The following is a 14,607-nucleotide window of genomic DNA, read 5'->3' on the forward strand; positions in this document are numbered from 1 at the left end:
GGGTGTGGGGGGAGAGATTCATATTAGCTAGGTTTGATTGCAAGGGAAATCTAGAAAGAAGAGAAGTCGAAATTTCAAATTTAAAAAGGTATAAAATTTATACTAGCCACCCAAGTGATTGTGTAAGTTACTTGAATTTTTTTTTTTTTTAAATACCTTATTTAGTAATGATAGATTTTACATGTAGTTTTTGTTTTATATTTTATAGAAAAGGGTTTTGAATACGAAGTAAAGTGAAATTTAATAACACAAAATATGAAATGATTTGGAGTTAGTGCTATAGTCACATGAGGTAGTAGAGTACAAATATATATATTTTTTAACTATGAAAATTTTCAATTCCTTTGCCTATAATTCTTGCAACCGAGTGGAGCCATTATTTCACAGTCAACCTATCTGTGGCAATCAATTGATGCCACCTATATAGAGAGACATTTGCTATATTGGTTTTAAATACACTAGGGCTTTGTTTGGTGTGCATTTTTGGAATAAGTTGGGTTTGAAAGTAAAAATAAGAGAAAAATTGGGTTATGAAATGTGTTTTAGAATGATAACCTAATCTGAAAGTGCATAATCTAAGATTCTTTGGCCCCCACTTGTGACCATAATAACACAAGTATCGACAAGACACTGCTTTCACATCTTACAAAGCCTGGTGCCAACATCTAATTAAAGTTGAAAAAACAAAAACCTCATTATGGTATTGATCCTTTTGAGTGTGAACATTTGAACTCTTAACAACCAATGTTGGTTAATAGTCCTAAATCCCATTTGAGGAAGAAAAGAAAAGAGTATTAAAACAACATGTTAGATACTCGAATTGATTTGAAAAAAGATATATGATTTAGATGATGACATGGATAATATGTATGCTATTATTTAGAATGCTTTTAAGTTTTTAATATGCTTCCTACCAAAATATATATATTTTTAATATGCTTTAGTCCCCCTAAATAGATTAAAAAAAAAAAAAAAGTAGAGGGAAAAAAAGAAAAAAAAAAGAAAAGAAAAGAAAAGAAAAAGGAACCAAATGTTGTTCAAAACATAAGAATAAATTGAGTAAGAACAAACCAACCACTAAAATACAGACCCAGGAGTGCTAAGAACTAAAAAGGAAGACAATTGGATAATTAAAACATGTGGCTATCTAGGGAAGAATCTAACTATCCTCATGTTTGTTTGTTCATCTCGATCTTGCAAATGCGAAAGCCCTGTACATTAGGTATATTAATTTTTTTTTTTTAAAGTTTTTTAGCACTTATGGTGAAGAGAAAAATCTCTTCATCACGATGATTGAACACTTAAAAACATTATTATTTTAAACCCTTAAATTGATGATGATCAGATCATGTGACTCAAGAGATTCTCCGTATAAGATCTCGTCGGTGCAAAAAAGTTGGTGGTCAAAAGTCAAAACCGGACAACATCGCCCATTGCCTGCACGAGTAACCTGACTAGACTTGTGTGTCAATGTTTTAAAACGAGTGCCAACTACCAACTGTAACTTTAACTTTTATGGTCTAAAAGTCAAAAGCGTGTTGGGCTTTGGCGCAGTAATGGGGCTTCATGCCTCTTGAGCTTTTGCCTGTTGTGAGTTCAAGATTAAATTACCCTCCTTTTTGCAATATTTACGGTACCATACCCCTGGCATCAACCACATTCACAGGAAAAGACCCAATAATGGAAGGAGAAAGTTCTCCTAAGGCTGGCTATTGACGTTACGAGTGGATATAATCCTTTAATTAGATACAGATGTTCGAAATCTAGGGTTTCGGATAAGTTTCGGCTTTTGGCTGAAATCGAAATTTTTGCATTTGGTGTCTAGATTTGGGAATATAGATTAAACAACTAGTTTAAGGGATTTTTAGTTTCTGTTGCGGCGGGAATTGGGATCTGTGAATTGTCTTCCATACTGTAATAGATTTTTCTTTGATGTTTATTTTGGCCCACATCATAAATTCGACAGAGACATGTAAGAGGGAGGGAGGGGGGAGAGATTACTGTGCGGCGCCCCTTGTGCGGCGCCAAGGGTTATTAGCCTTGGTTTTTTTTTGCCCCACTCGAAACCGAAGAGTCAACTCGTTCTCTCTCTCTGTGTGTCTGGTTAGTGGTATCTTTCTGACGAAACAAAGACTTCGCAGCTGTGATTTTGGGCCTTGCACCTAACCTGGAAAGAAGTTGTTCTCTTAAGATAATAGAGAAACTTTCATTTGGCTTCTAAACGAAGTGGGTTGGTTATAAAACTTTATTCTCTTCTGGGGTATTGTTTCTCTCATATGGACTCCTTCAAACTTTGTTCGAGTCAGCTTTTTTGGTAGTGAAATCTCGTAATTTGCAGGTTTGAGGAACTGGGTTACTTTGCTCTTCCTGGGTTTGTCAATGAGAGATATAAAAGCTCAACCTTTTGCGTTGAAGGGCTCTATTTTAGGCTTTAAGGGAGTTCTCATGGTTTTGGAGTTTGGTTTTAGTTAATTGGTTTGTCCAGTGGATTTGGTTTCTGCGTCTTTGGCACTGTAGGGAGGAAAGGGTGCTACAGCTCTCTAGCTTCTGCAAACCCTCAAGTTTGGGGTGTACACTGCTTTGTCTTCGACTTCTAGGGAACCTCGGTCTGTATCTCTACCAGTTACTGCTGAACCACTTAAATTCTAAGTAGTAATACTGAACTGAAATGTCTGCAACTGTTCATTCTGGATTACCATTTGGTTCGATAGTTTGAACTTTGAAGTGGAATTCGTAGACATGTTATTACTTATTTCTCTGCACCATCGTTGTTTCACTACCCTTCTATCTTATCCTGCCTTGAATATTATAGTAAGAGGAGCCATTCTTTGGTCGTTGCTCTGTTCCGAGTGTTATTCCAATTTGTGGGAATTCCTGTTCCTTTCAATTTAAGAAAGAGAAGTAGGACAGGAGATATCTCATAGAGCTTTTTCTATGCAATTGAATTGGATGATATAGTTTTATTACCGGCCGTTGGCGCGTTGGAGAATTAAATGTTCATTAACCAGGGAAAATTGATTAATTAATTAGAGATGGCTTTCTAATTGGACACGGATCATTTACCCATGCAAAATTGTTGTTCAGAATCTCCTTAAACCCCAATCTATGGATGCCAAGGGCTTTGTTGTCTTATACATTCTTATAAGAAGAGGTGTTGCATAACCCTTGTTTGAGTTGCTCCTGTCGTCCTTTGAACAGATATGTGACCTATCCAGTCAGTTCACCAAATGCATCCTGAAACACCAGAGGTGCTTTTATTTTCCTTTGGAGGAGTCCACTTCTTTCCATATCTTCTTAACAGAAAGGATTGGGTGACTTCTCCTAGCTTAATACCTTGAAAAATCTTCTGATCTGCATTCAGTGTCATTCCCTCAGTTCCAGTCTTCCTTGTGCTTGACAACGTTCGCAACTAAAGTAGCTTTGTCTCTTCAAAATTCTAGAATTCACAATTTCTCTTCGAGAATTCCCTGAAAATAGCATTAAATGCAAACCTCCGAAGAGCTCAACCTTGCCTAGCAAGAAAACCATCCTTCCATTGAAAATCAAATTGAATATCTAGCATAAATAACCACCTAATGCCATGAGGTTTTATGAATGAAACCATAACTTCCAAGTAACCGATCATTTAATAGAAAGATGGCTTACATGTTCAATATCTTTCAAACACATGAGGCACTATTCTTCTTCTTCTTCTTTTTCTTTTCTTTTCTTTTTTTTTTTTTTTTTTTTTTTTTTTTTTTTTTTTTTTTTTTTCTGAGGGGTGTGTGTGGGAGGTGAATAGGAGGGTATGAAGTGATCTTCATACTTGCTGGAAGGTTCTCATCCTATGGTGTGCCAATGTCAAACAAAAAGCCCTGATTTGTGAGGAGCACCTAACGAGTCACTTGCTCCTGGTTGAGTCATCTGTCAATCAGCTCGCTGCAGTTGGTTGTTAGTTCTTCTATAATTTGCCCAAGCCATATTTGGATGTCACAGGGCAAGTTTGAATGGGACTGGAGGTGACTCTAAATCAAATACTTAAGGATGCAATCTCAGGATGGCCTGACTTTAGAGTTCATATATTTTTTAAATTATTGGTTTCCCTAGGAATTTGTTGAATTTTTTTCTTTTTTAAATTAGGCTTTCACAAGGAATCTGTCAAGGAAAAAACTAAGCATAAATATTTTAGAAACTGAAGTTATTTCTAGTCTTTCATCTTTTTTACATTCAAATTAATTGTTTTGACCTTATTAGTATTCATTTACCATCCTAAACAATGCATTGCCAGCTTTTCTTGTCAAAACACTGGCTGTAAAGGAAATGTGGTACTTAACCGGATTGCTAAGAATCCAAGTCTCACTCTAATTCCCTTCACACACCTGAGTTTTAAGATGGCTTGATCTCCTTCTGCTATCGCTTACTGAAATTTATGGGATTTATCAATTTCTGCGTTGAAATTTCTTATTGATTATATCATATTTTATATTTTTATTTATTAAGGAGAAATAACATAATAGTGGGACATGTCACGCCGCTATTCTGCAATTGAGTCTCAAATAATGAGTAACAGGACTTACTTTTAACTAGCATTGTCATCATCTTTTAGTAACTATGATTGTTAGCAACTTACTTTTATGAATTGGAGACAAGCCTATGTATTTATTATTCTTTTATAGCCTCACTTTGCAGTTGATTTTCTGTTTGAAGAGCAAAACATCTTCAGTGAAATATTTCAGAGGCCTTCTGGACAAGATATCTTGAGTTATATCCAAATTCAGGAGACAGGTAAACAAAATTTGAGTTCTAATTTTGCAATTGAAAAATGAAGCTGTTCCTGTGTATTGGGTGGTATTTCTTATTAGGAGATGAAGGGATATCCTTCCACTGCTTTCCATGCGACACAGGACCCTGCTATCTTTGATACTCATTCAAAATGATATTCAAAAGTTTTTAAGCAATTAATTTGAATTTTTGGGTTGCTCAAATTAATCATGTCTTTTTTTTTTTTTTTTTTTGGGGCTATGTGGTGGTCAGGATTTATTCGGTAGAGAAATGTAAATAAAATCCTTTCAAAAAGAGAAATTGAACAAACAGATCGTGGATACTCTATTATTGAATGGAGAATGATTTTTCTGAAGTTGTGCAAGCCCTGCCTCATTATCATGCCAACATAAAGGTAGATGGCAATGCTATGTTGACATTTGAGATTACTACCTTATCCTTTTTTTTTTTTTTTAATAGTTAATTGTGTTTATTTACATTGACTGGTGTTTTTTCGTCTCAACAGCTCTAAATTCTAATTTGTTACATTGCTTTTGGCCAATTTTTGTACTTACTCCCAAGGCTTTATGATTAAGTTTTCTGTACTCTGCTCCCATAGTCTAGAAGACTCCCCTCACCCCTTCTTCTCCTGCCCCTTCTCTTCCTCTGTCTCGAAGAAAGTCCTTTCTAGATGTTGGCCTTCCAGAAGACCTATTCTCCCTTTGGATAGAGAATCCATTTGGGTTGATATGACCTTTGCGGGCTCCACTATTTGTGATACAATTGGCAAGCTTGCCTTCTCTCCTACCATCAATCACCTTTGGATGGAGCGCAACATCCGTAGATGGTCTTCCTAATCCCGTCCTCCAGATAAGATTTGGAAGGCCATCTTTCTGGATGTTTCCTCAAAAATCCGCTCCCTCTGTCTTAGGCCTGTCCTCCAATTCCCTTAGGAATAGACACATTACTGCCTCCTGGAACCTCCCAACCGGCACCGGCTCCATCCCCACTTCTTGATCCCCCCCCCCCTTTTTTTTTGGATGTATTCCTTCGTCCTTTGGCTTGTGTGTTCGCTTTGTGCCTCGCCTTTTGTTTCTAGTTTTGCTTGCCCTTGTGGCTGGCTTCTCCCTTATGGCTGAAGTCTCCCACCCCCCTCTTTCCCTCCCATTGTATATTCTTTCTTCTCTTTGGTTATTAATTCATTTAATTATCCAAACAAAAAAAAAAGTTTCTGTACTTACTATCAAGGCTTTATGACATTTTTTTTGGCACTACTCTTAAGGCTTTACGACTAAGTTTTTAGTTATATGTGTGAGCTACAATATCTAAGAATATGAGATATCGAATAATTTGATTATATTTTAACATGGATCCTGTTAGATCAAACACTAAGAAATACGATAATAAATAGACAAAATCAGCACGACACAGAGATTTAACGAGGTTCACACTTTAGTGTGGTGTGCTACGTCCTCAGACGAAGAAGATGTTTCACTATGCAGAAGAGAGATTACATCCAAGCAGCGGCGATAAAACTCGCCCTGAAACCCTAGCTCGATAAACCCCCAAAATACAATGACTTTCTCAATAAGACAATATTACATTATATATACTTCAAGTCGCGGGTCGACCCATTGGGTCGCAGTTGATCCGATCGATCCCGGACCCTTAGACGAGATTAGTGATTGGCTCCGGGCTTGGGCCTCTCTGCCCCACCCCTCTGCTTCCATCACAGATCTAAAAAACTTCCCATTCGGGTCGCCACCAAAATATGTAGGAGTGGGTCAATCTTCAAAACGGGTCAAGAATTCAAGATAAACTTAATAAATCTCCACATTGGCTTGAATTCTCTTCTAACAAACAAACAAACAAATAGCTAAAATCTTCATCTTCTCCAATAGCCCTCCAAAGGGTTGAACTCAAACACGGCAAACACCAAGTAAGTTCGAGCAATGCTCGAACTTACCAACACACAAAGGCTTAGTCAACATATTAGCTGTATTGTCTTCAATACCAATCTTCAACACTTGAATATTACCTTGAGCAATTATCTCTTTTATGAAATGATACTGAACATCAATGTGCTTTGTCCTCTCATGATACGTCGGATCTTTAGTTAAGTGAATAGCACTCTAGCTATCACAATGGACAACAGTCTCCCCATGATCCATGCTAAGTTCTCCCAACAGACCTCTAAGCCAAATAGCTTCTTTAATTGCCTCAGTCACTGCCATATACTTTGCTTTAGTAGTAGATAATGCAACTGTAGCCTGTAAAGTAGCTTTCCAACCAACCGTGCTTCCTCTAAGAGTAAATACATAGCCTGTGAGTGACCTCTTGTCAGATCACCTGCGTAATTTGAATCAACATAACCAGATAAACTATCACCATTCCTCCCAAACTCCAAACAAACACCAGAGGTCCCTTTCAAGTACCTAAGTATCCATATCACTGCTTCCCAATGAGCTTTATCTGGACATGACAAATATCTACTCACCACACTGACAACTTGTGAAATGTCAGGACGAGTGCAAACCATAGCATACATAATGGAGTCAATTGCACTAGAGTATGGAACATGTGACATATACTCCACCTCTTCATCTGCTTAGGTGATAGAGCAACTGAAAGTCTAAAATGAGATGCACGAGTGGTTACAGGTTTGGCATTTTTCATGCCAAAACGATTCAATACCTTATCAGTGTACTTCTGTTGAGATAGCCACAGCTTCCCTGCCTTTCTATCCCTCTTGATCTCCATACCAAGGATCTTCCTTGTTGCCCCAAAATCTTTCATCTTAAATTCAGAACTTAATTGTTCCTTCAACTGTTGACCTCATTCCTATCTTTTGTTGCAATCAACGTATCATCAACATAAAGTAGAAAATATATGAATGACCCATCAGAGAGCTTTTTGAAATAAACACAACAATCATATTGACACCTGTAGTATCCAAAATTAGCCACAAATGAATCAAACCTTTTAGACTACTGTCTAGGAGACTGTTTCAAACCATATAGGGACTTCTTCAACAAGCATACATGTTCCTCCTTACCTTCAATAACAAGCCCTTCAGGTTGATGCATATAAATCTGTTCTTCTAGTTCACCATGCAAGAATGCTGTTTTCACATCAAGTTGCTCCAACTCCATATCATGCATAGCAACTAAAGCAAGTAGGACACGAATAGAACTGTGCTTAACAACAGGTGAGAAAACATCATTAAAATCAATTCCTTGTACCTGACTGTAGCTCTTTGCAACTAACTGTGCCTTGTACCTAGCATCTTCAACACCTGAGGAGGATTCCTTCTTCTTGAATACCCATTTGCAACCAACAATTTTCTTCCCAGTTCTCGGCTTGACAAGCTCCCAAGTTTGATTTTCATGAAGAGGTTCCATCTCCTCATTCATGGCAATCAACCATTTTGAAGAATCAACTGAAGTAACAGCTTTAGAATATGTTGCAAGCTCACTATTTTCAATTGTATCTGCAACAGATAATGCATAAGCAACAAATTCAGAATGCCCATACTTTTGTGGTTGTCTAATATTCTTCCTTGGTCTATCCTTGGCTTGTACCGCTCTTCTTCTTAATTCTCTTGAGCATCATCTTCTTCAGTAAAAGTAGGCAGCTGAACTGAAGTAGATTGTGCTTTGTTTGAAGATGAACCACCAATTTCAAACTCCACCTTCTCTCTAGATTTTTCTTGACCTTCATCACAATGAACAAGAGCTTCTTTTCTAGGATGCAACATAGCAGATTCATCAAAAGTAACATCTCTGCTAATAAGAAATTTTGGAGACTTTGGATCTGGACACCACAACCTGTATCCTTTCACTCCAGATCCATACCCAAGAAAAATGCATTTCTTGGCTCTAGGTTCCAACTTCCCTGTATTCACATGTGCATAAGTAGGACATCCAAATACTTTTAAATTCGAGTAGTCTGCAAGCTTACCTGACCAAATTTCCTCTGAATTCTTACACTCAACAGCTGTGCAAGGAGATTGATTCACCAACAAGGTTGCTGTGTTAACTGCTTTTACCCAGAACTCCTTGCCCAATCCTGCATTTGATAATATACACATTTCTTTTTTTAACAAGGTTCTATTCATACGCTCTGCCACTCCATTCTGCTGGGGTGTTTTAACAACTGTATAGTGTCTTGCAATAACTTCATTTTTGCAGAACTCATTAAAGTCACCTTCATAGAACTCTAGGCCATTATCGGTTCTCAATCTCTTAATTTGTTTCCTGGTTTGGTTCTCATGCAAATTCTTCCACTGTTTGAAAGTGACAAATACTTTTTGTGCTTCAAGAAATAGACCCGAACCTTCTTAAAGAAATCATCAATGAAAGTAAGCAAGTACCTTACACTAGCCCCCTTTGAGGCAACCCTGGAGGGTCCCTATAGGTCTGAATGAATGTCATCTAAAGTTCCCTTGGTTCTATGAATAGCAGTACTGAAACTGACTCTCTTCTGCTTCCCAAAGACACAATTCTCACAGAACTCCATTGATCCTGTGCTCTGACCACACAACAAGCCCCTTTACTTAATGATGCCATCCCTTTTTCATTCATATGGCCTAACCTCATGCGCCATAAATTTGTGACATCTGATTCAGATATAGATGATGAAGCTGCTGCAATAGACCCAATGACTGTAGTACCCTGCAATACATACAAACTGCCAATCTTGATTCCTTTTATCAACAAGAGAACGGGTCCACCTTCAGCTTTATACTTGCACCTATTTGAATTAAGAGTGTCTAAACTGATGAGATTTTTTTTCAAATCTGGGACATGCCTAACATTAGACAAGATTCTGACAATGCCATCATACATCTTGATATTGATCGTTCTCATTCCACTAGTCTTACAAGAAGCATTATTTCTCATCAACACAACTCCACCTCAAACTGATTCGTATGTGGAGAACCATTCACGATTGGGACACATTGCAGAATCATCTATCTTCTGTTGATTTTGGGTACAATTACCTGCTTTCTACTATTTAAAAGCTTATAACATTTAGATTTAATATGCCCATTTTTTCTTATAGTAATTGCAGGCCAAATTTTTGTGCTTAGATTTTGATCTAGCCTTATTTTTGTCACCATCTGAACCCCTTTCATTTGTTCTCCCTCTAGCTACTAAACCAACACCATCAGATTTATTGGTAGACGTCAACTCATCATCAATCTTCTGCTTGCTTTGCAGATTTGTTTTGACATCCTCAACAGAGATTGTCTCTCTACCATAGATCATGGTATCCCTAAAATGCTTATAAGATGGAGGCAGAGAACATAACAATAATAGGACCAAATCTTCATCGTCTATTTTAACATCTATCATTTTCAAATCAATAACAATAGAATTAAACTCAAATATGTGAGATTTAATAGAAGTACCTTCACCTATATGAAGGGTTTACAGTTGTTGCTTCAATCTTAACCTATTAGTGAGAGATTTGGTGAGGTAGAGATTCTCTAACTTCACCCATAACTCTGTAGCCATTTTCTCTGAGAGAACTTTCTGTAGACCATCATTCGAAAGACACAACTGAATAGCTGAAAGGGATTTTTCATCCAAACCGTTCCAATCAGGTTTTTTCGCCTTTCTAAATAGGGTTTTCTTCAAACCCTGCTGTGTAAGAACAACCATCATTCGAATCTGCCATAGACTAAAACTGATGTTGCCGTCGAACCTATCAATATCGTATTTCATTGAAGAAGACATGGATCGAAGTAACCCAAAGCTTTGATACCAGTTTGTTAGATCAAACACCAAGAAATACGAAAATAAATAGACAAAAGATTCGCACGACACAGAGATTTAACGAGGTTCACACACCAATGTGGTGTGCTACATCCTCGGGCCAAGAAGAAGATGTTTCACAATGCAGAAGAGAGATTACACCCAAGCAGCGGCGAGAAAACTCGCCCTGAAACCCTAGCTCGATAAACCCCCAAAATGCAATGACGTTCTCAACAAGACAACAGTACATTATATATACTCCAAGTCACGGGTCGACTCACCGGGTCGCAGTCGGCTCAACCCCTCTGCTTCCATCACAGATCTCAGAAAACTTCCCATTCGGGTCCCCACCAAAATATGTCGGAGCGTGATGGGTCAAGAATTCGAGACAAACGTAATAGATCCAAATGTGAAAGTATGAGAATTAAATGGACAAAAGGTTGTGTTTGAAGTTCAAATTGATGAATGCTTGACGGTGTTGGAACTATCCAAGTGAAGCAATTTCCACATTTAACATTCCCAACTCTTTTATAGAACTCTAGTAGGATCAGAATGGACGGTCTTCTATACTCTTGGGTCAACCAGGTAAATGTGGCCCTGATTTTGTTTTCCCAAATGGGTTCGGGTCTCTTATGGGTAAAGCCAGAAAATGTTTTATCTTTGGGATAGTAACAAAGTGATATTGCTTTTGTGTCTCGGCCAAATGGTTACTGAACTTTGAGATTGTGGACTGTCCATGTTACGGGGCCAATAAGTTATTTTTATTTTCTATTTTTTAATTTTTAACAAAAAAACCAATATGAGCTCTGTGTCAAGGTAGCAACTGAAAGCTTGGTTGTCCAGTATGTTGGTTCAACTGATAATCCTTGCCTCCTATTTCAGTTGCTTGATTCCAACTTGTCCTATGTACATGTGGAGAAAGAATAGAAAAGGGTTTATGTTTTTATCTGTTTATTTCAGTTAGCAGGTGCAGTCAGTTGGATTCTTCGAGTTTCTTAGTGAAAATATTTTTCTCATTCTGTCTCTACGTTTATATAGTTGTTCTATGCTACTAGTTTAGTACTTTCATGACATACTGTGGGATCATAATCCGTGGTTGCAGGTGCACCGGTTAATGTTCACAGAGCTTATAAAATATGTTGATAGAACCTCAAAAATATTTCCTGATATAGAATCAGCTCGACCACGATGCACAGCTGGAATACAAGCACTGTGCTTGGCAAACGTTGAACTAGAGAAGGCCAAATCACTGATTCAATATTGTGCAGAAAGTAGCAAACTCTACTTGGTATGTATTTTAGTAACCTCCATGCTCCACTTCACAACACCTGCCCCCCCCCCCCCCCCCCCCCCCGGGGGCGTGCGCGAGCATGAGAAAAGGGGTGGAGTGGGGTAATAGATTCTAGATGTACTTTAAACAATTTCTGCCAAAGAATTCCAGAACAAAATGTGCAGTTTTGTATTTATTCTGAATGTAATATGCCAACCTGTATTTCTGAAGGCTCTGAGCTGCAAGACAACATATATATGTTTTGAAATATATTTGGTGGTTACCTAGCTGTTAGAATGCATAGAGATGGAGTTCTATAGATACGTGAGTTATCAAGAAAATATGAATGTCAAGATCTGTTCTTCTACCATATTTGGAAACTTTATTTCAGCCCGCATTTTGTAACTTCTAATCAAGATGGTGTTTTAAGATTTGTGCATCATACACGATGGGCTCACTAACAGTCACAACTTGATTATTGTGGTTAGGCATTATTGAGTACTTTTGCAACTGAAACAATTCATAAATCATGGCAAATTCTGTATTTCCTTAGGAGACCTCACCAGAATATTTGATGCTGACATCAGCACCATTTTGAACATTAGAAACTATATTATTATGTTCATGTTATTCTTTGCTTGCAAGACTATGCTCATATGGCTTACATGTATGGAACCTCAATCCCCACCTATTCTTTCCTACATCATATTCAGATAATTGAGCCATTGTAACCCCCTGATTGTGGACTATCTCTTAGACAGTTAAAAGCTATCTGTTCTTCCGTCATGCAAAATAATGCAATGTTTGTATGGATCAGGTAATTTGGTTGTGCCATTATCAACAGTTCCATAGTTGGGCCATCATTGAGACGGCCTTTGCTTATTACTTGGTTTGTATTCAGATGTTGAATCACTGAGGCCAATAGGAACATAGTTGGAATGCATATATTTACCCTAGTTGGAAAATTCAGGATTCAACTCGACTTGCATTATGCGACAGTTTTCTGAAGGCTTATTAGTTTGTTAAATACCTAAAGTTCAAAAATTTTTTCAGAAGGAAAATAAATACTTAAGATTCCAATGGTTTGCAAAGAGGAAAAATGGAGTTGCTTAAATTGGAAGGGATTGGGAAGGTGAGAGAGAGCTGAGGGATCATCTTGGTTGTACCGTTTTTCTTGCCTGCTCATCTGCTTCTCTTTATTGTTCTGACCCTTATTCTTTGTCTTTTATGGGCTAGTAAGATCTTTTATTAATCTTTATTTTTATTTTTTTCATTCTAAGGTTATATTCATTGTTCTCGTGCTTGATTCAACTGTTCCTTTGTTCATCTGCTTGATGTAACTGCCCTCGTCATTTATTTGTAATTCCAACTTCTTAGTTCTTGGAGCTGTTTCCACCCTACGGCAATAGGCCAATGATATGAAGCACTATCAAAGTTCTGCGCATTTCAACATGGTGAGCGATTTTAAATGGCCATGTTCAACAGTGCCATTCAATGAATAGCGTATTTGTCAAGGCGACCCAAGGTGTTTATATCACAACGCTACAAGGCAACACCTAGGCATCCAAAGTGAGCACCCAGGTGCTTTACAACTATGATGAATAGAATTTGTTGGATCTAGATAAAGATTGAAGAAGACAGCACAAAGAACATATCAGTTGGATCCAGACAAAAGATTGAAAAAGATAATTACGTTCTGAACGTACAGACTACAGAGAGATCAAAGAAGATGATTGGGTGTTTCAACCCAAAGAATAGATTAGTTGGATGTTATTTCATAGCTTTCCTATTTGACTACTTTACACTTCATCTCTAGAATGAACTAAGAAAAACCGTACCATTTTTCTGAGTTGATCCATGACTTGGTAAAAGTAGCCAAGTATCATTATTCCACAAACTTGGCTTGGTCTTCTTGATTTTTGACTTGGTTATACTAAAAATTAAATTGGTTTGGTGACTACATGGAGGTCACTGATTTTCCAACAATGTTATATATCTGCATGTCAAGCAGCAAGCCGGCACGGACAGTTGTTAAAATCATATAAGGGAATTCCAGGTCTACCATATATATAGAAACTGTAATACTTAGCCTTGCTGCAAAGATTTATAGGGGAATTGCAACTTCAGCTGCCCCCTGGTATCTCTGGTATTGAATTACTAAAATTGTTATATCTATGTCTATAAACTAAAAGAAAAAAAAAACCTGATTTACCAACAGAAGGAAGAAAGAAAGAGAAAATAACTGTAGCTGCATTAAATGATGAATTGGGATCTGTTTTGTTGACGTATCTCTATTTGAATCTTGATCACTTGCACCATCAGTCCATCACCATGACTTATTGGAAGAGTTAATGTTTTCAAACAATGACGGGGCTTCAAGTGGTATTAAGTATGTGATGATCTTGTTAGTGAAAAATATCTTGTTCATTTTGTAAAAGCATTAGTTGTTTTGTAAAATGTAGTATGTTATGACTTTTTTCTAATCTTCCTATTTCTTGGGTTGTCATAATGTTTGCTATTGATTTTTTTTTTTTAATTAACCATTTCTCAGGCAATCACAGGAGAAACAATATTGTCAAGATGTGAAAAAGTACGCAAGGCATTGGAGCGAAGTTTAACTCAAATTCAGGATATGGTTCCCCTGGTGTTGGCAGGGCAGGTACTGTCCCTATCCATTCTTCTAAGCATTGTTCCCCCCTGATCCACAATGGCAAGTAAGTAGTTCATGAATAATGAAGTGTTTATAACAATTTTTAAACAAAAAGGAAACAGTTCCATCTATATAGTCTATATGTACAAGGACCTTGTTCTCTCTCTCTCTCTCTCTTTTAGTTTTTT

At 37.4% G+C, this 14,607-nt stretch overlaps 1 protein-coding gene across 13 annotated transcripts in view; it reads left to right on the top strand.

Annotated features, from left to right (window-relative positions):
• LOC122078825 (U-box domain-containing protein 5) overlaps positions 1-14,607 on the top strand; it is a 38,133-nt gene that overhangs the window by 11,522 nt on the left and 12,004 nt on the right. For 2 of the 13 annotated variants that reach the window (XM_042644975.1, XM_042644974.1), the window contains exons 4-7: positions 4,656-4,764; positions 5,014-5,155; positions 11,602-11,787; positions 14,321-14,428. In XM_042644975.1, the coding sequence (XP_042500909.1) occupies positions 5,096-5,155; positions 11,602-11,787; positions 14,321-14,428 (354 nt within the window). In that variant the 5' untranslated portion in view covers positions 4,656-4,764; positions 5,014-5,095. Of the gene's footprint in view, positions 1-1,989; positions 2,607-4,655; positions 4,765-5,013; positions 5,156-11,601; positions 11,788-14,320; positions 14,429-14,607 lie in introns of those variants that run through there. The other 11 variants (XM_042644973.1, XM_042644971.1, XM_042644972.1 and 8 more) reach the window with 11 other exon arrangements.

Source organism: Macadamia integrifolia, chromosome 5 (genome assembly GCF_013358625.1).
Source record: "Macadamia integrifolia cultivar HAES 741 chromosome 5, SCU_Mint_v3, whole genome shotgun sequence".
In the NCBI taxonomy this organism is placed as follows: domain Eukaryota; kingdom Viridiplantae; phylum Streptophyta; class Magnoliopsida; order Proteales; family Proteaceae; genus Macadamia; species Macadamia integrifolia.